Genomic DNA, 23,941 nt, shown 5'->3' on the forward strand with positions numbered 1-23,941 from the left:
ATGTGGGGCCCACGATCTTAATCCCCGTTTTACAGATGAGGGAAGTGAGGCCCAGAGACGTAAAGTGACTTGCCTAAGGTCACCCAGGAGCAAGTGGCAGGGCCGGGATTCGAACCCAGGTTCTTTGGACTCCCAGGCCCCAGGCTCTACACCCAATCTCTCCAGAGGAAGAAGGTATTAAAAATTAATCTCATTAAAACTTTACACTTCCAAATTCAAATCGATTTAGCTGGTCCTTTGGTTTTTACGTGCTTCACGGCCACCGCGCTCAACAGGCGACTACCCTCTATGACGGACAATTTAAACAGACAATTTTGCTGCCCGAGGCACGGAGCTCTCGATAATGAAACTGAACCGCGATAACGGTAGCTTTTTTTGTTTTGCCCTAATCCAATCAAACGCTGAATTTCTCTAAGGTGCACTTCTCGTTAAACCCTAATCTGTTTTGAAATTAATTTCGGCCTTTATTTTTAGATCCCGTTAACGAATGCAAAGCCTCGGGCTTCGCTTTCTAATCTGAAGCCATCTCTCAAACCCACTGACTGGATGTGAAGACCTGCTTCGGGCGGCAGGATTTGGGGATTTGACAAGAAACCTTCCCAGACTGAGCCCCCTTTTTCCTCTCCTTCTCCCCATCCCCTCCGCCTTACCTCCTTCCCCTTCCCACAGCACCTGTATATATGTTTGTACAGATTTATCACTCTATTTTACTTGTCCATATTTACTATTCTATTTATTTTCTTAATGATGTGCATTTAGCTTTAATTCTGACGACTTGACACCCGTCCACATGTTTCGTTTTGTTGTCTGTCTCCCCCTTCTAGACTGTGAGCCCGTGTTGGGTAGGGACCGTCTCTATATCATCATCAATCGTATTTATTGAGCGCTTACTGTGTGCAGAGCACTGTACTAAGCGCTTGGGAAGTACAAGTTGGCAACATCTAGAGACAGTCCCTACCCAACAGTGGGCTCACAGTCTAAAAGGGGGAGACAGAGAACAAAACCAAACATACTACCAAAATAAAATAGAATGGATATGTACAAGTAAAATAAATATATGTTGCCAACTTGGACTTCCCAAGTGCTTAGTACGGTGCTCTACACACAGTAAGCGCTCAATAAATACGATTGAACGAATGAAGAAAGACAGAGTGATTTTTCCGGGACAGAAACGGCTTTATCTTTACCATTCTCTTTGCTTTTGGTGGTTCCGGGGACGGCGGAATCCGGGCTTGCGAAGTGACCCGTTCCCTCCTTGGAGAAGGCTCTCATCGTGGAGTCCAAGACAGGCTCGGACTCACCAGGAAAGGGTCCGGGCTGATTACTGGAAAACCCACGGTGCAACGTCTGCGTCAGCTTCAGGTTGCGGAATCGATTGGACATCCTATTCCACCATGACTGGGAAGGGAACACCAGACAGGTTCTGATCATACTAATTATGATGGTGATAATCACTGTGCTATAATGATAATGATGATGGCACTTATCACGCGCTTACTATGTGCAAAGCACTGTTCTAAGCACTGGGGGGAACACAAGGTGATCAGGTTGTCCCACGGCGGGGCTCACAGTCTTAATCCCCATTTTACAGATGAGGGAACTGAGGCACAGAGAAGTTAAGTAACTTGCCCAAAGTCACACAACTGATAAGCGGCAGAGCCGGGAAGTGCTTAAGATGCCTGAGTTCTTATGGGAAATTATCTTTATTTAATAACGATGGCATTTGTTAAGCGCTTACTATGTGAGAAGCACGGTTCTAAGCGCTGGGGGGGATACAAGGTGATCAGGTTGTCCCACGGGGGGCTTATAGTCTTAATCCCCATTTTACAAATGAGGTAACTGAGGCTCAGAGAAGTTAAGTGACTTGACCAAAGTCACACAGCTGACAAGCGACGGAGCGGGATTAGAACCCATGACCTCTGACTCTTAAGTCCGTGCTCTTTCCACTGAGCCATGCTGCTCCTCATTAGTACTCTTTCTCTTAATTCTCTGTTTTTATGGTACTGGTGTGAGAAGCAGCGTGGCCTGTTGGATAGAGCCCGGGCCTGGAAATCAGAAGGACCTGCGTTCTAATCCCGGCTCTCCGCTTGTCTGCTGTGTGACTTTGGGCAAGTCACCTCACTTTTCTTGGCCTCAGTTACTTCATCTGCAAAATGGGGATTAAACTGTGAGCCCCATGTGGGACAGGGACTGCATCCAACTAGATTATCTTGTGTCTACTCCAGCACTTTAGTACATTGCTGACACGTAGTAGCACTTCATTCATTCATTCATTCAATCGCATTTATTGAGCGCTTACTGTGGGCAGAGCACTGGACTAAGCGCTTGGGAAGTCCAAGTTGGCAACATCTAGAGACGGTCCCTACCCAACAGCGGGCTCACAGTCTCGAAGGGGGAGACAGACAACAAAACATATTAACAAAATAAAATAAATAGAATAGATATGTACAAGTAAAATAAATAGAGTAATAAATATGTACAAACATATATACATATTTACGGAGCACTTTACATACAATTAAAAAAAAAAAAAAGGAACCCACAACAGGCTTTTAAAACCAAAGATCTACCAGGCCAAATTTATTCATTCTTCCAATTCTTTCAATCATATTTACTGAGTGTTTACTTTGTGCACAGCACTGTACTAAGCGCTTGGGAGAGTACAATTCTCCCAAGAGTTGATTAAGATTAATCAACATGATTAATCAACTCGAGTGAATGAAGAGTGTGAACCCCGTGTGGGACAAGGACTGTGTCAAACCATTCATTCATTCATTCAGTCATATTTATTGAGCGCTTACTGTGTGCAGAGCACTGTACTAAGCGCTTATAATAATAATGATGGCATTTATTAAGTGCTTACTATGTGCAAAGCACTGTTCTAAGCGCTGGGGAGGTTACAAGGTGATCAGGTTGCCCCACGGGGGGCTCACGGTCTTCAACCCCATTTTACAGATGAGGTAACTGAGGCCCGGAGAAGCGAAGTGACTTGCCCAAAGTCACACAGCTGACAATTGGGGGAGCCGGAATTTGAACCCATGACCTCTGATTCCAAAGCCCGAGCTCTTTCCACTGATCCACACTGCTTCTCTAGGTTAACTTGCATTTACTCCAGAGCTCAGAACAGTGGTTGGTATGTAGTAAGCGCTTAACAAGTACCGTAACTTTTATTATTATACTTATTACAATTCAACAATAAGCAGACACATTCCCCGTCCACAATGAGCTTACAGTCTAGAGGGACGAGCCTCATTCTCAGGCATAAAAACGATGGAATACCTTCAAACCTCCCTTGTCATCAGGTAATATCGGGGCACTTAAGGACTGTCTACTCCTGGAACGAGTCAAAGTCGACTGGCATTTCTGCTTGCCCTTGACTTTGTTGACTTGCATACAGGCGGATGCCAGCAACCGTACCAGTTCTGTATCTGCAAAAACAAACGGAGGAATTTCACCAACAAATGCCGAGTTCCCTTCTCCCATCCGGACTCCCAAAGGGTCAGCAATACTCCCCCAATCCTCTCAGCAAACGTAGAGAGGAAGCAACCCCCTACCCATGACGCACACATTTTACCAAAGACGTTCTCCCCCTTACCCTCTTCTACAGATGTGTTCCTACCTCCTTCCGACTGGTAGCAACATCTATATTGCCACCACTGCACGGTTCCCCACCCAACCTCTCTCTGGTCCCACTGAAAATCTGACAATCTGGCTTCACTTCAACTCCCATGGATCTACCAACAGAAAGAACTGCTTTCTTCCTCTCTCTCTCTCTCTCTCTCTCTCTATATATATATATATATATATAAATATATCTACCTATATGGCTTCACTTCAACTCCCATGGATCTACCAACAGAAAGAACTGCTTTCTTCCTCTCTCTCTCTCTCTCTCTTTCTAAATATATCTATATATATGGCTTCACTTCAACCCCCAGGGATCTACCAACAGAAAGAACTGCTTTCTTCTCTTCTCTCTCTCTCTATAGACATATAAATATATCTATATATATATATGGCTTCACTTCAACTCCCATGGATCTACCAACAGAAAGAACTGCTTTCTTCCTCCCTCCTTCTCTCTCTCTATATATAAATATATCTATATATATATATATGGCTTCACTTCAACTCCCATGGATCTACCAACAGAAAGAACTGCTTTCTTCCTCTCTCTCTCTCTCTCTAAATATATCTATCTATATATATGGCTTCACTTCAACTCCCATGGATCTACCAACAGAAAGAACTGCTTTCTTCTCTTCTCTCTCTCTCTACAGACATATAAATATCTCTCTCTCTCTCTATATATATATATGGCTTCACTTCAACTCCCATGGATCTACCAACAGAAAAACTGCTTTCTTCCTCCCTCCTTCTCTCTCTCTCTCTCTCTCTATATAAATATATCTATATATATATATATGGCTTCACTTCAACTCTCATGGATCTACCAACAGAAAGAACTGCTTTCTTCCCCTCTCTCTCACTCTCTAAATCTATCTATATATATGTATATATATAGATATAATAATAATAATGGCATTTCTATATATATATGTTGCCAATTTGTACTTCCCAAGCGCTTAGTACAGTGCTCTGCACATAGTAAGCGCTCAATAAATACAATTGATGATGATGATGATGATTTATTAAGCACTTACTATGTGCAAAGCACTGTTCTAAGCGCTGGGAGGTTACAAGGTGATCAGGTTGTCCCATGGGGGGCTCACAGTCTTAAACCCCATTTTCCAGATGAGGGACCTGAGGCACAGAGAAGTTAAGTGACTTGCCCAAAGTCACACAGCTGACAATTGGCGGAGTCGGGATTTGAACCCATGACCTCTGACTCCAAAGCCCGGGCTCTTTCCACTGAGCTACACTGCTTCCCTGAAGTCTCTCTCTCTTTCTATATATATAGTCTTCCCCATCTCCTTCATCAAGCAGCATGGCCTAGTGGAAAGAGCCCAGGCCCGGGAGTCAGAGGACTTGGATTCTAATCCCGGCTCCGCCACTTGTCTGCTGTGGGACCCTGGGCAAGCCACTTCACTTCTCTGCGCCTCATTTACCTCATCTGTAAAATGGGGATTAAGAATGTGAGCTCCATGGGGGACAGGGACTGTGTCCAACCTGATTAGCTTGAATCTATCCCAGAGCTCAGGACAGTGCCTGGCCCAGCGTAACCGCTTAACAAATACCATAACAAACAAACTTAACTTTGCTGCGCCTCAGTTTCCTAATCTGCAAAATGGGGATTCAATACCTGTTCTCCCTACTATTTAGAGGGAGACAAGAACTGTGTCCAAACTCATTAAGCTGATTCTACCCGGCACATAAAAAGTGCTTAACAAATACCATTATTATTATTCTTACTGTTACTATCGTCATTGTTAATAACAATACCGAACTGCAAACAAGACTATCCCGGCTGATTCTACCCGGCACATAAAAAGTGCTTAACAAATACCATTATTATTATTCTTGCCGTTACTATCAACATTGTTAATAACAATACCGAAGTGCAAACAAGATTATTCTCTGCCTTATAGCAGAGAAAGCTACACAAACGACACAGCTCCGCAGAAACACGACATCTGATTATGGAAGCTTTAGCACAGTGCTGTGCACACAGTAAGCGCTCAATAAATACGACTGAACGAACAAATCTACGAAATGCCATACCAGGATCATTCAGCAGCATCACTAGGTCAAAGGCCGTATATCCGTTTTTTGCTCGAAGACTGACATCGGCTCCTTGGTTTAGCAAATACGTAACAACTTCCTTATTTCTTGAGGGTAAAAAGAAAAGCAACTTAGCCGTGTCCGTTTACATTTCGGAAAACGTGCGGCGGTAAACCGGGAATCACTCTGCCCGTTGAGGGTTTAAGAAGAAAAGCGATAACCGATGCTCGGGAACCGTGCCCGTCCCCTCCGAAACAATTACCCGTGGTAGGTGGCCTGCATTAGTGCCGTCCACCCGTGCACGTTGTCCTGCTTATCGATATCCGCGTCTCTTTCCACGAGGAGCTGGACGAGCGTCAGCTGGCCCGTGACGGCGGCAAACATCAGGGGAGAGGCCCCGTCGGCATTGATGATGTTCACTTGGTTCGCGTCTTCGTCGGCGATCTCCTTGACGAGCTGAAAGTTTCCTGGGACAGCAGAGTGAGGCAACCGGTCACGGCTTTTTCGGGGAGGAATCGAAAGGGCTAAACTCAAAGGGGCTCCTCCAAAGTACACCGATTTCATTTAATGATTCATCCCTGAGGCAGAGTGTTAATGAAGGCATCTCTCTTTGGGTGACTTAACGAAATCATGTTAATATCAGTCAGTCAGTCCATCATATTTATTGAGCGCTTACCGTGCGCAGAGCATATTAAGCGGTTGGGAGAGTACGGTATAACTGACACATTCCCTGCCCACAAGGCACTTACATCTCTCTGGGCCCGAGTTCCTCCCCTATAACCCGAGAAGGCCCAATCTCTGAAAATAATGGAAATCCAATAACTAGACAAGAATTATCAATCGGATTTACCTCCGAAGGCATATTCTGTTCCGGTCGGCAGAGGCCTTCGAGGCCTGAGAAAGACCCTTGGAAAATCCACCTCATATCAATCCATCATATTTCTTGAGCACTGACTACGTATTTACGTATTTTATTCTTAAGTATGTATTTACATATTTATTTATTCATTTATGTATTTATTTCTTTACGCATTCATGTACTTATTTAGGACAGTGCCGGTCACACTGTAACCGCTTAACAAATACCGTAACAAACTTAACTTTGCTGTGCCTCAGTTTCCTAATCTGCAAAATGGAGATTCAATACCTGTTCTCCCTACTATTTTCTCCCTACTATTAACTTAACTTTGCTGTGCCTCAGTTTCCTAATCTGCAAAATGGGGATTCAATACCTGTTCTCCCTACTATTTTCTCCCTACTATTTAGACTGTGAGCCCCATGCGGGACAAGGCCTGTGTCCAACCTTCTTAGGTAGCACACAGAAAGCTGGCATATATATATCTGTATATATCTATATATCTATCTATATGCATAGATAGATATATAGATATATACAGATACATATATAAATGAATGGAAAATAAGTGAATATATAAAATATATTATATTATATGAATATACAGTCTATATTATATATTACTTATTATATATTTATAATATATTAGCATACTATATAATCATCCTATAATTATTCTATAATTATATCATATCTATTATATATGGTAGATTGTATATATCACAAGCATAGCATCATACATTATATTATTTTACCATAATATAATTCATATCATATAAATTATATTATATGAATAATATCATGTTATATAAATAAAAGTATATTTATTTAATGTAAATACAAAAAATAAAATAAATAAAATATATTTACTTATTTATTTATTCATTTACATATTTATTACTTATTTATTGAGCACGGCGCCAAGCATTGGGGGAGAATACAATACAAAAGAAGTAGCAGACATACTCCCCGCCCCTAACGAGCTTGCAGTCCAGAGGGAGAAACAGACGTCAATATGAATGAATAAATGATTTATAATATATAATTTATATGAACGTGAAGGTGAATGGAAGAGCCCAGAAAACGCTTCCCCTCCTTGAGACAAGATGGGGTCCAAGGAGTTCAGACCCTCTCTTCAGCCCTGTTACAGCCGAGAACCCAAATTAATTGGGGAGGGGGTCGTATGCTGTACACATCTCCAAATACATTTTTTTTTCCCAGAACTTACCCATTTTCAAAGCGTGAAAAATATCAGGCCGCCTTTTCTCTTCATCTGAGGGAACATCAAGTTAAGATCACAGGCTTTAGCTTCAGAACCATTTGTTACAACAAAAAAAAAAACCTCCTTTGGACTGTGTTCCAAACCCTGGGCCCCGAGAAGCTCTGCACTCGGTGGTTTGGGGTTTGGACCAATCAATCAATCAATCAATCGTATTTATTGAGCGCTTACTGTATGCAGAGCACTTTACTAAGCGCTTGGGAAGTACAAGTCGGCAACACATAGAGACAGTCCCTACCCAACAGCGGGCTCACAGTCTAGAAGGGGGACACAGAAAAAAACCAAACATACTAACAAAATAAAATAAATAGAATAGATATATACAAGATAAATAAATAGAGTAATAAATATGTACAAACATATATACATATATACAGGTGCTGTGGGGAAGGGAAGGAGGTAAGATGGGGGGATGGAGAGGGGGAAGAGGGGGAGAGAAAGGAAGGGGCTCAGTCTGGGAAGGCCTCCTGGAGGAGGTGGGCTCTCAGTAGGGCCTTGAAGGGTTCCCCAGAGCGCTGGCACCTACTTATAAAAAGGAGCAACAACACAGTAAGCGCTCAATAAATACAACTGATTGATTGATTACAGGACAACCTTCTATGCAGACATCTTCAGAAGACACAACCTAGCCAAGATAATAATAATGGCATTTATTAAGCGCTTACTATATGCAAAGCATTCGTTCAATCGTATTTATTGAGTGCTTACTGTGTGCAGAACACTGTACTAAGCGCTTGGGAAGTACAAGTTGGCAACATATAGAGACGGTCCCTACTCAACAGTGGGCTCACAGTCTAGAAGCACTGTTCTAAGCACTGGGGAGGTTACAAGGGGATCAGGTTGTCCCACGTGGGGCTCACGGTCTTAACCCCCATTTTACAGATGAGGGACCTGAGGCACAGAGAAGTTAAGTGACTTGCCCGAAGTCACACAGCTGACAATTGGCGGAGCCGGGATTTGAACCCATAATAATAATAATAATAATAATAATAATAATAATAATAATGGCATTTATTAAGCGCTTACTATGTGCAAAGCACTGTTCTAAGCACTGGGGAGGTTACAAGGTGATCAGGTTGTCCCACGTGGGGCTCACAGTCTTAATCCCCATTTTACAGATGAGGCAACTGAGGCTCAGAGAAGTGAAGTGACTTGCCCAAAGTCACCCAGCTGACAAGTGGCGGAGCCGGGACTTGAACCCATGACCTCTGACTCCAAAGCCCGGGCTCTTTCCAGTGAGCCACGCTGCTTCTCACCTCGATGTAACCAGAAGTCACGGCGGTTTGCCTTGAAAGAACAGGTTGACAAGCCAAATTTCTAAACTAGACTCAGTGTGGGAGATTAAGTTTGGAGGAAAGATACGAAGGGGAATGAAAAACTGGCCACTTTCTGACAAGGATTTTGAGGTCTGAATGTGAGAGAGCTTCAGCGACAGGGAAGCTGGTTTTTGCCCAAAAAGTCCCCAAGATGATGGACTGATGAAATATGAAAATAATCGATTACGCTCAAAGGCAAGCTGAGTACTCAACTGCCCGTTGGCCTGTGGGATTCCTAGCCCGGCTGATCTGACCCCCCTAAAATCCATTCCAGGAAAGTGGGAGTGGAGTTGGGAGTCCTGGAAGATGGAGCTTGGGAATCTCCTGGGTAGCCCGGCAACGATCATCCCAACGACACGGCGAATCTCCTCCGGGAGGCCTTCCCAGACTGAGCCCCCTTTTCCCTCTCCTCCTTCCCATCCCCACCCCCGGCCCTACCTCCTTCCCCTCCCCACAGCACCTGCATATATGTTTGTACAGATTTATTCCTCTATTTATTTTACTTGTCCATATTTACTATTCTATTTAATTTGTTAATGACCTGCATCTAACTTTATTTCTATTTATTCTGATGACTTGAAACCTGTCCACCTGTTTTGTTTTGTTCCCTGTCTCCCCCTTTCAGACTGTGAGCCCACTGTTGGGTAGGGACTGTCTCTATATGTTGCCAATTTGTACTTCCCAAGCGCTTAGTACAGTGCTCTGCACATAGTAAGCGCTCAATAAATACGATTGATGATGGTGATGATAACACCGATGGCACTTATTAAGCGCTTACTACGTGCAAAGCACCGTTCTAAGCGCTGGGGAGGTTCCAAGGTGATCAGGTTGTTTCACGGGGGGCTCACAATCTTCATCCCCATTTTCCAGATGAGGACACTGAGGCCCGGAGAAGTGAAGCGACTTGCCCAAAGTCACGCAGCCGACCGCTGGCAGAGCTGGGATTTGAACCCATCATCATCATCATCAATCGTATTTATTGAGTGCTTACTATGTGCAGAGCACTGTACTAAGCGCTTGGGAAGTACAAATTGGCAACATATAGAGATAGTCCCTACCCAACAGTGGGCTCACAGTCTAAACTCTGACTCCAAAGCCGGTGCTCTTTCCATTGAGCCCGGCTGCTTCTCTACTAGACTGTGAGCCCATTGTTGGGTAGGGACCATCTTTATATGTCGCCAGCTTGGACTTCCCAAGCGCTTAGTGCAGTGCTCTACACACACTAAGCGCTCAATACGATTGACTCTGGCCTGGGGGAGGAATCTGGGTGTTTCCCAAAGGGGGACGGGAAGCACAATCTCATCCACGAGTGTTATGGAGCCCCCTGAGCAAGCCCGGAGTTACCCTAGGACCCCCTCAGGAGCCATCCTGGGCAACTCGGATCGGCTTGCCGAGCCTGCGACAAGGACCAGAGCCCCCCAAAAACAACTCAAGATCTTTCCAGTCTGACCTGAATCTCTGAGGTGGCCCAGGGCCCCCCCAAAACCCCCACGAAATGAAACCGGGCCATTTCGTGGCTCAGTGGAAAAGAGCCCGGGCTTTGGAGTCAGAAGTCAGGGGTTCAAATCCCGGCTCCGCCAATTGTCAGCTGGGTGACTTTGGGCAAGTCACTTCACTTCCCTGTGCCTCAGTTACCACATCTGTAAAATGGGAATTGACCGTGAGCCCCCCGTGAGACTACCTGATCACCTTGTAACCTCCCCAGCGCTTAGAACAGTGCTTTGCACAGAGTAAGCACTTAATAAAAGGAGAAGCAGCGTGGCTCAGTGGAAAGAGCCTGGGCTCTGGAGTCAGAGGTCAGGGGTTCAAATCCTGGCTCCGCCAATTGTCAGCTGTGTGACTTCGGGCAAGTCACTTAACTCCTCTGTGCCTCAGTTACCTCATCTGTAAAATGGGAATCAAGACTGTGAGGCCCCCGTGGGGCAACCTGATTACCTTGTAACCTCCCCAGCGCTTAGAACAGGGCTTTGCACCTAGTAAGCACTTAACAAATACCATCATATTATTATTATTAATAAAATACCATTATTATTATTATTCTCTGTGCCTCAGTTCCCTCATCTGTAAAACGGAGATGAAGACTGTGAGCCCCCGTGGGACAACCTGATCCCCCTGCAACCTCCCCAGCGCTTAGAACAGTGCTGTGCACATAGTAAGCGCTTAATAAATTCCATCATTATTGTTATTATTCCCAAGTGCTTAGTACAATGCTCAGCACACAGTAAGCGCTCATGTGCCTCAGTTCCCTCATCTGTAAAAGGGGGATTAAGACTGCGAGCCCCCCATGGGACAACCTGATCCCCTTGTAACCTCCCCAGCGCTTAGAACAGTGCTGTTCACATAATAAGCGCTTAACAAATGCCATCATTATTCCCAAGTGCTTAGTACAATGCTCAGCACACAGTAAGCGCTCAATACGGCTGAATCAATCAATCAATCAATCATATTTATTGAGCGCTTACTATGTGCACTGTACTAAGCGCTTGGGAAGTACAAATTGGCAACACAAATGAATATAAACTCCAGGAAGGCAGGGCCCGCGTCTCCAACGTTTATCGCACGCAGTGCCGGGCACACGCTAGGCACGTCATAAAGGCCCGTGGTGACGACGGGGTGACCAGACTTTATCCTTTCTTTCCATCCCCGGGTGGTATTTATTGAGCACCTCCCAGGCGCGGCGTATTAAGCAGAGAACGTAAGCCCCGGGGGAGCTTATACCGGTTTTGGGTCGAATCGTGGTCAGGGAATCCAGGTAGTCCACCATGTCTTTCTGTTTGAAGTCCAGGGCAATCTCGAAGGGGGTTTTGTCCAGCACGTCGACGTGGTCGGGATCGGCCCCCTTGTCCACCAGCAGCTGGGCCACGCTCACTCTCCCGTGAAGGGCGGCCAGCATCAGAGGGGTCCAGCCCATAGTCCCGGCGCTGTAATTGGCGTCCGCGCCCCAGTCCACCAGAAGGCGGACGACGGCTTCGTGGCCGTGCTGCGCGGCCGTCATCAGGGCCGTCACGTCCGGGGGGCCGGGGGGACCGCCGTCCCGGGCCGCGCCGCCAGAGGAGGGGTCGTGGCCGTCCACCAACGCCCCCGTCTCCAGCAACAGCTTCACCACGCTGACGTGGCCCCCGCGGGACGCCATGGTGAGCACGCTGGCTCCCAGCCGGTTCTGGGCGTTGACGTCGGCCCCGTGCTCCAACAGTAAGTGCACCACGTTGAGATGCCCAAACCTGAGTGCGAGGGGAAACGACACCGGGAGACGATCCAGTGAATGATAACGATAATGATGATGGCATCTGTTAAGCGCTCACTACGAGCCAAGGGCCGTTTCAATCGCTGGGGGGGACACGAGGTCATCAGGTCGGTCCACGGGACTTATTATTATTATGGCTATGATTCCGATGAAGACGACTGTTATCAATATGTCTATGTCTCAACACCAACTCTCTCCTCGACCCCCTCCAGTCTGGCTTCCGTCCCCTGCATTCCACGGAAACTGCCCTCTCAAAGGTCACCAATGACCTCCTGCTTGCCAAATCCAACGGCTCATACTCTGTCCTGATCCTCCTCGACCTCTCAGCTGCCTTCGACACTGTGGCCCACCCCCTTCTCCTCCACATGTTATCTGACCTTGGCTTCACAGACTCCGTCCTCTCCTGGTTCTCCTCTTATCTCTCCGGTCGTTCTTTCTCAGTCTCTTTTGCAGGCTCCTCCTCCCCCTCCCATCCTCTTACTGTGGGGGTTCCCCAAGGTTCAGTGCTTGGTCCCCTGCTATTCTCGATCTACACGCACTCCCTTGGTGACCTCATTCGCTCCCACGGCTTCAGCTATCACCTCTACGCTGATGACCCCCAGATCTCCATCTCTGCCCCTGCTCTCTCCCCCTCCCTCCAGGCTCGCATCTCTTCCTGCCTTCAGGACATCTCCATCTGGATGTCCGCCCGCCACCTAAAGCTCAACATGTCGAAGACTGAGCTCCTTGTCTTCCCTCCCAAACCTTGTCCTCTCCCTGACTTTCCCATCTCTGTTGACGGCACTACCATCCTTCCCGTCTCACAAGCCCGCAAACTTGGTGTCATCCTCGACTCCGCTCTCTCATTCACCCCTCACATCCAAGCCGTCACCAAAACCTGCCGGTCTCAGCTCCGCAACGTTGCCAGGATCCGCCCTTTCCTCTCCATCCCAACCGCTACCCTGCTCGTTCAAGCTCTCATCCTATCCCGTCTGGACTACTGCACCAGCCTTCTCTCTGATCTCCCATCCTCGTGTCTCTCCCCACTTCAATCCATACTTCATGCTGCTGCTCGGATTGTCTTTGTCCAGAAACGCTCTGGGCATGTTACTCCCCTCCTCAAAAATCTCCGGTGGCTACCAATCAATCTGCGCTTCAGGCAGAAACTCCTCACCCTGGGCTTCCAGGCTGTCCATCCCCTCGCCCCCTCCTACCTCCCCTCCCTTCTGTCCTTCTCCAGCCCAGCCCGCACCCTCCGCTCCTCCACCGCTAATCTCCTCACCGTTAGGCCTCGTTCTCGCCTGTCCCGCCGTCGACTCCCGGCCCACGTCCTCCCCCGGGCCTGTAATGCCCCCAATCCCTCTGCCCCTCCGCCAAGCTAGCTCTCTTCCTCCCTTCAAGGCCCTGCTGAGAGCTCACCTCCTCCAGGAGGCCTTCCCACACTGAGCCCCTTCCTTCCTCTCCCCCTCGTCCCCCTCTCCATCCCCCCATCTTACCTCCTTCCCTTCCCCACAGCACCTGTACATAGGTATATATGTTTGTACAGATTTATTACTCTATTTATCTTGCACATATCTATTCTATTTATTTTATTTTGTTAGTACGCATGGTTTTGTTCTCCGTCTCCCCCTTCTAGACTGTGAGCCCACTGTTGGGTAGGGACTGTCTCTATATGCTGCCCACTCGTCCTTCCCAAGCGCTTAGTCCAGTGCTCTGCGCATAGTAAGCGCTCAATAAATACGATTGATGATGATGATATCTATTCTATGTATTTTATTTTGTTCGTATGTTTTGTTTTGTTCTCTGTCTCCCCCTTCTAGACTGTGAGCCCGCTGTTGGGTAGGGACCGTCTCTCTATGTTGCCCACTCGTCCTTCCCAAGCGCTTAGTCCAGTGCTCTGCACATAGTAAGCGCTCAATAAATACGATTGATGATGATGATGATGATGATATCTATTCTATGTATTTTATTTTGTTCGTATGTTTGGTTTTGTTCTCTGTCTCCCCCTTCTAGACTGTGAGCCCGCTGTTGGGTAGGGACTGTCTCTCTATGTTGCCAATTTGTACTTCCCAAGCGCTCAGCACAGTGCTCTGCACATAGTAAGCGCTCAATAAATACGATTGATGATGATGATGATGATGATATCTATTCTATGTATTTTATTTTGTTCGTATGTTTGGTTTTGTTCTCTGTCTCCCCCTTCTAGACTGTGAGCCCGCTGTTGGGTAGGGACTGTCTCTCTATGTTGCCAATTTGTACTTCCCAAGCGCTCAGCACAGTGCTCTGCACATAGTAAGCGCTCAATAAATACGATTGATGATGATGATGATGATGATATCTATTCTATGTATTTTATTTTGTTCGTATGTTTGGTTTTGTTCTCTGTCTCCCCCTTCTAGACTGTGAGCCCACTGTTGGGTAGGGACTGTCTCTATATGCTGCCCACTCGTCCTTCCCAAGCGCTTAGTCCAGTGCTCTGCACATAGTAAGCGCTCAATAAATACGATTGATGATGATGATGATATCTATTCTATGTATTTTATTTTGTTCGTATGTTTGGTTCTGTTCTCTGTCTCCCCCTTCTAGACTGTGAGCCCGCTGTTGGGGAGGGACCGTCTCTCTATGTTGCCCACTCGTCCTTCCCAAGCGCTTAGTCCAGTGCTCTGCACATAGTAAGCGCTCAATAAATACGACTGATGATGATGATGATGATATCTATTCTATGTATTTTATTTTGTTCGTATGTTTGGTTTTGTTCTCCGTCTCCCCCTTCTAGACTGTGAGCCCGCTGTTGGGTAGGGACCGTCTCTCTATGTTGCCCACTCGTCCTTCCCAAGCGCTCTGCACACGGTAAGCGCTCAATCAATACGATCGATCGATCGATCGATTGATTGAGGAGGGGGGCGGGTTACCTGGCGGCCTGCATGAGGGGGCTCCAGCCGTAGTGGTTGCGGCGGTCGACGGCGGCGCCCCGGCGGAGCAGGAAGCGCAGCAGCGGCTCGAAGCCCCCGGCGGCGGCCAGCTGCAGCGGGCTGTTCCCGGCTTCGTCCGTGCAGTCCACCCCGCCCAAGGACCCTCCTGCCCCGGACCCCCCGGACCCCCCGGACCCTCCTCCCCCCGTGGCGGCGGCGTCCAGCAGGTTCCGCGCCCCGTCGGCGTCCCCGCGCTCGCAGGCCCGGAGCAGGAGCTGCGCGGCCCCGGCGGGCGGCCCGTCCCCCATCCGCGCCCCGCTCCCGTCGCGGACACACCGCCTCCGGCCATTCCCACGACACGCCCCCCCCGCAGAGCTACATTGTGACCACGCCCCCTGCGCCCTCCGCCAATCGCCTCCGTCCATTCCCAGGACACGCCCCCCGCAGGGCTACATCATGACCACGCCCCCCGGCGTCCGCCAATCACCCGCGTTCATTCCCAGGCCACACACCCCCCGCTCCGCTACATCGTGACCACGCCCCCCGGCGTCCGCCAATCACCCGCGTCCATTCCCAGGCCACACCCCCCCCCGCTCCGCCACATCATGACCACGCCCCCGCGCCGCCGGCCAATCACCTCCGTTCTTTCCCAGGCCACGCCCCCGCCCTGCCACTTCACGACGACGCCCCCCGCTCCGTGGACCGCCAATCACCTCTGCCCTTTCTCAAGCCACGCCCCCTCCGCAGCATCCGCCAATCACTTCCGTCCATTCCGAGGCCACGCCCCCCCCGCTCCGCTACCTCATGACCACGCCCCCCGGGGGTCGGCCAATATCACGGCCGTCCTTTCCCAGGCCTCGCCCCTCTGCGTCCACCAATCACCTCCGTCCACTCTCAGTCCCACGCCCCCCAGTTCCGCCACCGAACGGCCACGCCCCCTGCGCCCTCCGCCAATCACCTCCGTCCATTCCCAAGACACGCCCCCCGCAGAGCTACATCGTGACCACGCCCCCCGTCGTCCGCCAATCACCCGCGTCCATTCCCAGGCCACACACCCCCCCCCCCCCCGGGCTCCGCCACATCATGACCACGCCCCCGCGCCGCCGGCCAATCACCTCCGTTCTTTCCCAGGCCACGCCCCCGCCCTGCCACTTCACGACGACACCCCCCGCTCCGTGGACCGCCAATCACCTCTGTCCTTTCTCAAGCCACGCCCCCTCCGCAGCATCCGCCAATCACTTCCGTCCATTCCGAGGCCACGCCCCCCCCGCTCCGCCACCTCATGACCACACCACCCGGGGTCGGCCAATATCACGGCCGTCCTTTCCCAGGCCTCGCCCCTCTGCGTCCGCCAATCACCTCCGTCCACTCACAGTCCCACGCCCCCCCAGTTCCGCCACCGAACGGCCACGCCCCCTGCGCCCTCCGCCAATCACCTCCGTCCATTCCCAAGACACGCCCCCCGCAGAGCTACATTATGACCACGCCCCCCGGAATCCACCAATCGCCTCCGTCCATTCCCCAAGACACGCCCCCCGCAGAGCTACATCGTGACCACGCCCCCGGCGTCCGCCAATCACCCGCGTCCATTCCCAGGCCACACCCCCCCGCTCCGCCACATCAGGACCACGCCCCCGCGCCGCCGGCCAATCGCCTCCGTCCTTTCCCAGGCCACGCCCCCCGGCGTTCCACTTCACGACGACGCCCCCCGCTCCGTCCGCCACGCCCCCTCCGCGCAGTCCGCCAATCACTTCCGTCCATTCCGAGGCCACGCCCCCCCGGCGTCGGCCAATATTACGTCCGTCCTTTCCCAGGCCACGCCCCCCGCTCCGCCACTTCGTGATCACGCCCCCTGCGCCCTCCGCCAATCGCCTCCGGCCATTCCCAGGACACGCCCCCCGCAGAGCTACATTATGACCACGCCCCCGGAATCCACCAATCGCCTCCGTCCATTCCCAGGACACGCCCCCCGCAGAGCCACATCGTGACCACGCCCCCCGGCGTCCGCCAATCACCCGCGTCCATTCCCAGGCCACACACCCCCCGCTCCACCACATCATGACCACGCCCCCAGGCGTCCGCCAATAACCCGCGTCCATTCCCAGGACACGCCCCCGCTCTGCTACATCATGACCACGCCCCCTATGTGCGCCAATCACCTGCGTCCTTTCCCAGGCCACGCCCCCCGCCCTGCCACTTCACGACGACAACCCCCCGCTTCGTCCGCCAATCAACTCCGTCCTTTCTCAAGCCACGCCCCCTCCTCGGCGTCCGCCAATCACTTCCGTCCATTCCGAGGCCACGCCCCCCGCTCCACCACCTCATGACCACGCCCCCCCGGCGTCGGCCAATATCACGGCCGTCCTTTCCCAGGCCACGTCCGCCGCTTCGTGACCACGCCCCCTGCGTCCGCCAATCACCTCAGTCCATTCCCAAAACACGCCCCCCCGCAGAGCGACATCGTAGCCACGCCCCCCGGCGTCCGCCAATCACCCTCGTCCATTCCCAGGCCACACACCCCAGCTCCGCCACATAGTGACCACGCCCCCGCGCCGCCGGCCAATCGCCTCTTTCCTTTCCCAGGCCACGCCCCCCGCCCTGCCACTTCACGACGACGCCCCCCGCTCCATCCGCCAATCACCTCCGTCCTTTCCGAAGCCACGCCCCCTCCGCGCAGTCCGCCAATCACTTCCGTCCATTCCGAGGCCACGCCCCCCCGCTCCGCCACCTCATGACCACGCCCCCCCGGCGTCGGCCAATATCACGTCCGTCCTTTCCCAGGCCATGCCTCCCGCTCCGCCACTTCGTGACCAATCAATCAATCAATCAATCAATCGTATTTATTGAGCGCTTACTATGTGCAGAGCACCGTACTAAGCGCTTGGAAAGTACAAATTGGCAACATATAGAGACAGTCCCTACCCAACAGTGGGCTCACAGTCTGAAAGGGGGAGACAGAGAACAAAACCAAACATACTAACAAAGTAAAATACAGTAAAAGACAGGCCCCCCTGCCTCAGCCAACCACCTCCGCCCACTCTCAGGCCCACGCCCCCCGTTCTGCCACCTCAAGGCCACGCCCCCTGCGCCCTCCGCCAATCACCTCCGTCCATTCCCAGGCCACGCCCCCGGTCCGGCAATTCATGACCACGCCCCCTGAGTCCGCCAATCACTTCCGTCTATTCTCAGAACACGCCCCTCCGCTACGCCACCTCATGACCACGCCCCCCGAGGCGTCCACCAATCACCTCCATCCTTTCCCGGGCCACGCCCCCTCCGCGCCGTCCGCCAATCACCTCCGTCCCTTACCAGGCCGCGCCCCCGGTCCAACACCTCACGACCACGCCCCCCGCTCCGTCCGCCAATCGCCTCCGTCCCTCCCCAGGCCCCGCCCCCTCCGCGCCGTCAGCCAATCGGCGCCGTCGCTCCTCAGGCCCCGCCTCCGGGCCGTGTTGCTCCGACCAATGAGCGTGGGCGGCGCGGGGCTGCCCGGCCTGGACTGCACGGGAGGAGGAGGAGGCGGCGGCGGCGCCGGATTCGCACTCCGAGCCCCGGGGTCCGGGCGCGCCATGGGGCGGCGGGGCGGGCGGCGCTGGGCCCGCCCGGGGCTGCTGGGGGCCTCGGCCCTGCTGCTGCTGGCTCTGCTCATGCTGCTGCTGCTGCTGCTGCTGCCGCTGCTGCCGCCGCCGGCGGCGGGGCGGAGGGACCGGAGGGAGCCCGGGGTCCCGGCCGGCCCGGCCCGGGGCTCGGGGGACCCCCGCCGGCCCGCCTGGGAGCGCCCTTCGGGGCCGGGGGTCCCGGGGCTGAGCCCGGAGGTCCCGGAGGCCCCGGGGCTGAGCCCGGAGGAGCGTCGGCTGCAGGAGGAGGCGGCCATCCGCCGACACCAGATCAACACCTTCCTCAGCGACCGCATCTCCCTCCACCGCCGCCTGCCCGAGCGCTGGCACCCGCTGTGAGACAACCTCCCCCCCCCCATCCGGACCCCTGGGGACCCGGCCCGCCGGCCAGCCGGCCACTGGGGCCCGACCATCTCTATCTAGCCATCTATCTCTCATCCATCTATCTATCCATCTATCTACCCATCCATCTGTCCATCTATCTATTTATCCATCTAGCTATCTACCCATCCATCTATCCATCTGTCTATCTGTTTATCCATCCGTCTATCTATTTATCCATCTGTCCATCCATCCATCTATCTATCCATCTATCCATCCATCCATCCATCCATCTATCCATCCAGCCAGCCAGCCAGCCATCTATCTATCTGTCTATCTATCATCTATCTAACCATCCATGTATCTATCTATCTATGAACCTATCTATCCATCCATCTATTCATCTATCTATCCATCTATCATCTATCTATCCATCCATCCATTTATCATACATCCATCTATCTATCCATCTATCATCTATCTATCCATCCATCCATCTATCCATCTATCATCTATCTATCCATCCATCCATCTATTTATCCATCCATCCATCTATCCAATCATCTATCTATCTACCCATCCATCTATCCATCTATCTATTTATCCATCTATCTATCCATTCATCCATCCATCTATCCATCTATCATCTATCTATCCATCCATCCATCTATCTATCCATCTATCATCTATCTATCCATCCATCTATCCAATCATCTATCTACCCACCCATCCATCTATCCATCTATCTATTTATCCATCCATCTATCCATCTATCCAGCCATCTATTTATCCATCCATCCATCTATCCATCCATCTATCTGTCTACCCATCCATCTATCCATCTATCTATCCATCCCTTCAAGGCCCTGCTGAGAGCTCACCTCCTCCAGGAGGCCTTCCCAGACTGAGCCCCTTCCCTCCTCTCCCCCTCGTCCCCCTCTCCATTCCCCCATCTTACCTCCTTCCCTTCCCCACAGCACCTGTATATATGGTTGTACGTATTTATTACTCTATTTATTTATTTATTTTACTTGTACATTTCTATCCTATTTATTTTATTTTGTTGGTATGTTTGGTTCTGTTCTCTGTCTCCCCCTTTTAGACTGTGAGCCCACTGTTGGGTAGGGACTGTCTCTATGTGTTGCCAATTTGTACTTCCCAAGCGCTTAGTACAGTGCTCTGCACATAGTAAGTGCTCAATAAATACGATTGATTGATTGATTGATCCATCTATCCATCCATTTATCCATCCATCTATCCATTCATCCATCTGTCCAGCTATCCATCCATCTATCTGTCTATCCGTCTATCCATCCATCCATCTATCCATCCATTCATCCATCTATCTATCATAATAATAATAATGGCATCTGTTAGATGATTACTACATGCCAAGCACTGTTCTAAGCGCTGGGGGGATACTAGGTGATCAAGTTGTCTCACGTGGAGCTCACAGTCTTAATCTCCGTTTGACAGATGAGGGAACTGAGGCCCAGAGAAGTTAAGTAGTTTGCTCAAAGTCTGGCTATCTATCACAATAATAATAATAATAATGGTATTTGTTATGCACTTACTACATGCCAAGCACTGTTCTAAGCGCTGGGGGGGATACAAGGTGATCAGGTTGTCCCACATGGGGCTCACAGTCTCAATCCCCATTTTCCAGATGAGGGAACTGAGGCTCACAGAAGTGAAGTGACTCGCCCAGAGTCACACAGCTGACAAGTGGCACAGCTGGGATTAGAACCCGTGACCTTCTGATGCCCAGACTCTGGCCACTGAGCCACGCTGCTTCTCGCCGGGGTGGGTGCAAGGAAATCGGGATGGACACAGTCCCCGTCCCATGTGGGGCTCACAGTCTCAATCCCAGTTTGACAGATCATAATAATAATTGTGGTATTCGTTAAGCGCTTAACAAATTATGATAGTTGTTAAACTATGTACCAGACACTGTTCTGAGCGCCGGGGTGGTTACAAGCAAATTGTGTTGGACTCAGGCCCTGTTCCCTGTGGGGCTCACCGTCTCAATCCCCATTTTACAGATGATGATTGTAATTATGGTATTTAAGCGCTTAAACTATGTGCCAGGCACTGTACTAAGCACCGGGGTGGATGCAAGCCAGTCGGCTTGGACTCGGGCCCTGTCCCAGGTGGGGCTCACAGTCTCAATCCCCATTTTAAAGATGAGGTCACTGAGGCGCAGAGAAGTGGCTTGCCCAAGGCCACACAGCAGACAAGCGGCGGAGCTGTTTTTCTCTACCAATTTCTGGGCTCCTCGTCGGCACAGAACATATCACATCTTCGTTTTGTATTTTCCAAGTACTTAATGTGATGCACTGCGCTAAAGTGGACCCTCAAATACTACTACCAATTTGAATATGAACTTGGGCAAGTCAATTAAAGTCACGTCAAAGAAGTCAATAAATTAATATTTATTTATTTTACTTGTACATATTTACTCTATTTATTTTGTTAGTATGTTTTGTTGTCTGTCTCCCCCTTTTAGACTGTGAGCCCACTGTTGGGTAGGGACCGTCTCCATATGTTGCCGACTTGGACTTCCCAAGCGCTTAGTCCAGTGCTCTGCACTCAGTAAGCGCTCAATAAATACAATTGAATGAATGAATTAGAACCTTTGACCTTCCGACTCTCGGGCCCATGCTCTATCCACTACAATTAATTAATTAATCCATTAATTGTGTCCCGTGGGGTGGCAGAGGGTTAAGAGGAACTTGCTGGAAGGCTGAGGGGGAGGGCGGGGAGCTGAGCCTCACCCTCGGAGTAGGGAAGCGAGGCGACTCTTTTTAATGGTATTTGTTCAGCGCTTATTCTGTGCCAAGCAACATACTAATAATAATAATAATAATAATGGCATTTATTAAGCGCTTACTATGTGCCAAGCACTGTTCTCAGCGCTGGGGAGGTTCCAAGGTGATCAGGTTGTCCCATGGGGGGCTCACAGTCTTCATCCCCCTTTTCCAGATGAGGGAACTGAGGCCCAGAGAAGTGATGTGCCCAAAGTCACCCAGCTGACAAGTGGCGGAGTCGGGATTCGAACCCATGACCTCTGACTCCAAAGCCCGGGCTCTTTCCACTGAGCCACGCTGCTTCCCCACACTAAGCTCTGGGGTGGACACAGGATAATCAGTTGGACCCAGTCCATGTCCCACAAGGGGCTCCCTGAATACTTGTCCATATTTACTATTCTATTTATTATTTTAATAGCATTTATTAAGCGCTTACTATGTGCAAAGCACTGTTCTAAGCGCTGGGGAGGTTACAAAGTGATCAGGTTGTCCCACGGGGGGCTCACAGTCTTCATCCCCATTTTACAGATGAGGTAACTGAGGCACGGAGAAGTTAAGTGACTTGCCCAAAGTCACACAGCTGACAGTTGGTGGAGCCGGGATTTGAACCCATGACCTCTGACTCCAAAGCCCAGGCTCTTTCCACGAAGCCACGCTGCTTCTCTCGGATCAGAGGAAAGAGCCTGGGCTTGGGAGTCGGAGGTCGTGGGTTCAAATCCCAGCCCTGCCACTTGTCAGCTGTGTGACTTTGGGCAAGTCGCTTCACTTCTCTGGGCCTCAGTGACCTCGTTTGTAGAGAAGCAGCGTGGCTCAGTGGAAAGAGCGTGGGCTTTGGAGTCAGAGGTCATGGGTTCAAATCCCAGCTCCGCCACTTGTCAGCTCGGTGACTTTGGGCAAGTCACTTCACTTCTCTGTGCCTCAGTTACCTCATCTGTAGAATGGGGATGAAGACTGTGAGCCCCCCGTGGGACAACCTGATCACCTCGTAACTTCCCCAGCGCTTAGAACGGTGCTTTGCACATAGTAAGCGCTTAATAAATGCCATCGTTATTATTATTAAAATGGGGATTAGGACTGTGAGACCCATGTGGGACAACCTGATGACCTTGTATCCCCCCCCAGCGCTTAGAACAGTGCTTGACACATCATCATCATCAATCGTATTTATTGAGCGCTTACTATGGGCAGAGCACTGTACTAAGCGCTTGGGAAGGACAAATTGGCAACATACAGAGACAGTCCCTACCCAACAGTGGGCTCGCAGTCGAAAGGCACATAGTAAGTGCTTAACAAACGCCATTATTGTGATTATTATTGTTATTTCCCTTAGGCCACGCTGTGAGGGGACGAGAGATTCAGACTGCAGCTCAAAGCGAGGGCTGCCTCAGTGAGCCCGCTGTGGGTGGGGATTGTCCCGCTTTATTGGACTTTCCAAGCGCTTAGTCCAGTGCCCTGCACCCAGTAAGCGCTCAATAAATATGACTGAATGATATATATATATAAATATGACTGAACCTCCTTCGGAGGTTGCACTGTGACCCCTTCTTCCCTGTCTGGGTGTGTCAACCTGTTTGGCAGGGCCAGACTGGGGCTATTAGCCCAGTTTTTGTGAGCTCCCTCCTTTCCTTTCCTCTCCCCTTTCCCTGGGAGGAACCGAGTCAGCCGGGGATTCGAACTCGAGGGCCAGGAGACCACCAGCCCTAAAGAAACTACAGTCTTCTAGACTGTAAACTCCCTGCGGGCGGGGAACGTGTCTACCGTCTCTATTATATTCCAGATATTATTGGGTAGGGACCGTCTCTACATGTTGCACTGCTTAGTAATGTCCCTCGGTGGAAAGAGCCCGGGCTTTGGAGTCAGTGATCATGGGTTCAGATCCCGGCTCCGCCAATCGTCAGCTGGGTGACTTTGGGCAAGTCACTTCGCTT

The 23,941-nt window shown here is 50.6% G+C and overlaps 1 protein-coding gene across 2 annotated transcripts in view; it reads right to left on the reverse strand.

The window, feature by feature from the left end:
• Positions 1 to 15,576, reverse strand: part of ANKS6 (ankyrin repeat and sterile alpha motif domain containing 6) — a 43,460-nt gene extending 27,884 nt beyond the window's left edge. For both annotated transcript variants that reach the window (XM_038770477.1, XM_038770478.1), the window contains exons 1-7: positions 15,269 to 15,576; positions 11,852 to 12,354; positions 7,767 to 7,811; positions 5,945 to 6,149; positions 5,683 to 5,789; positions 3,280 to 3,428; positions 1,188 to 1,398 (exon numbers count right to left, since the gene is read on the reverse strand). In XM_038770477.1, the coding sequence (XP_038626405.1) occupies positions 1,188 to 1,398; positions 3,280 to 3,428; positions 5,683 to 5,789; positions 5,945 to 6,149; positions 7,767 to 7,811; positions 11,852 to 12,354; positions 15,269 to 15,576 (1,528 nt within the window). The remainder of the gene's footprint in view (positions 1 to 1,187; positions 1,399 to 3,279; positions 3,429 to 5,682; positions 5,790 to 5,944; positions 6,150 to 7,766; positions 7,812 to 11,851; positions 12,355 to 15,268) is intronic.
• Positions 15,577 to 23,941: the final 8,365 nt, after the last annotated feature.

This window comes from Tachyglossus aculeatus, chromosome X3 (assembly GCF_015852505.1).
Source record: "Tachyglossus aculeatus isolate mTacAcu1 chromosome X3, mTacAcu1.pri, whole genome shotgun sequence".
Lineage (NCBI taxonomy): Eukaryota > Metazoa > Chordata > Mammalia > Monotremata > Tachyglossidae > Tachyglossus > Tachyglossus aculeatus.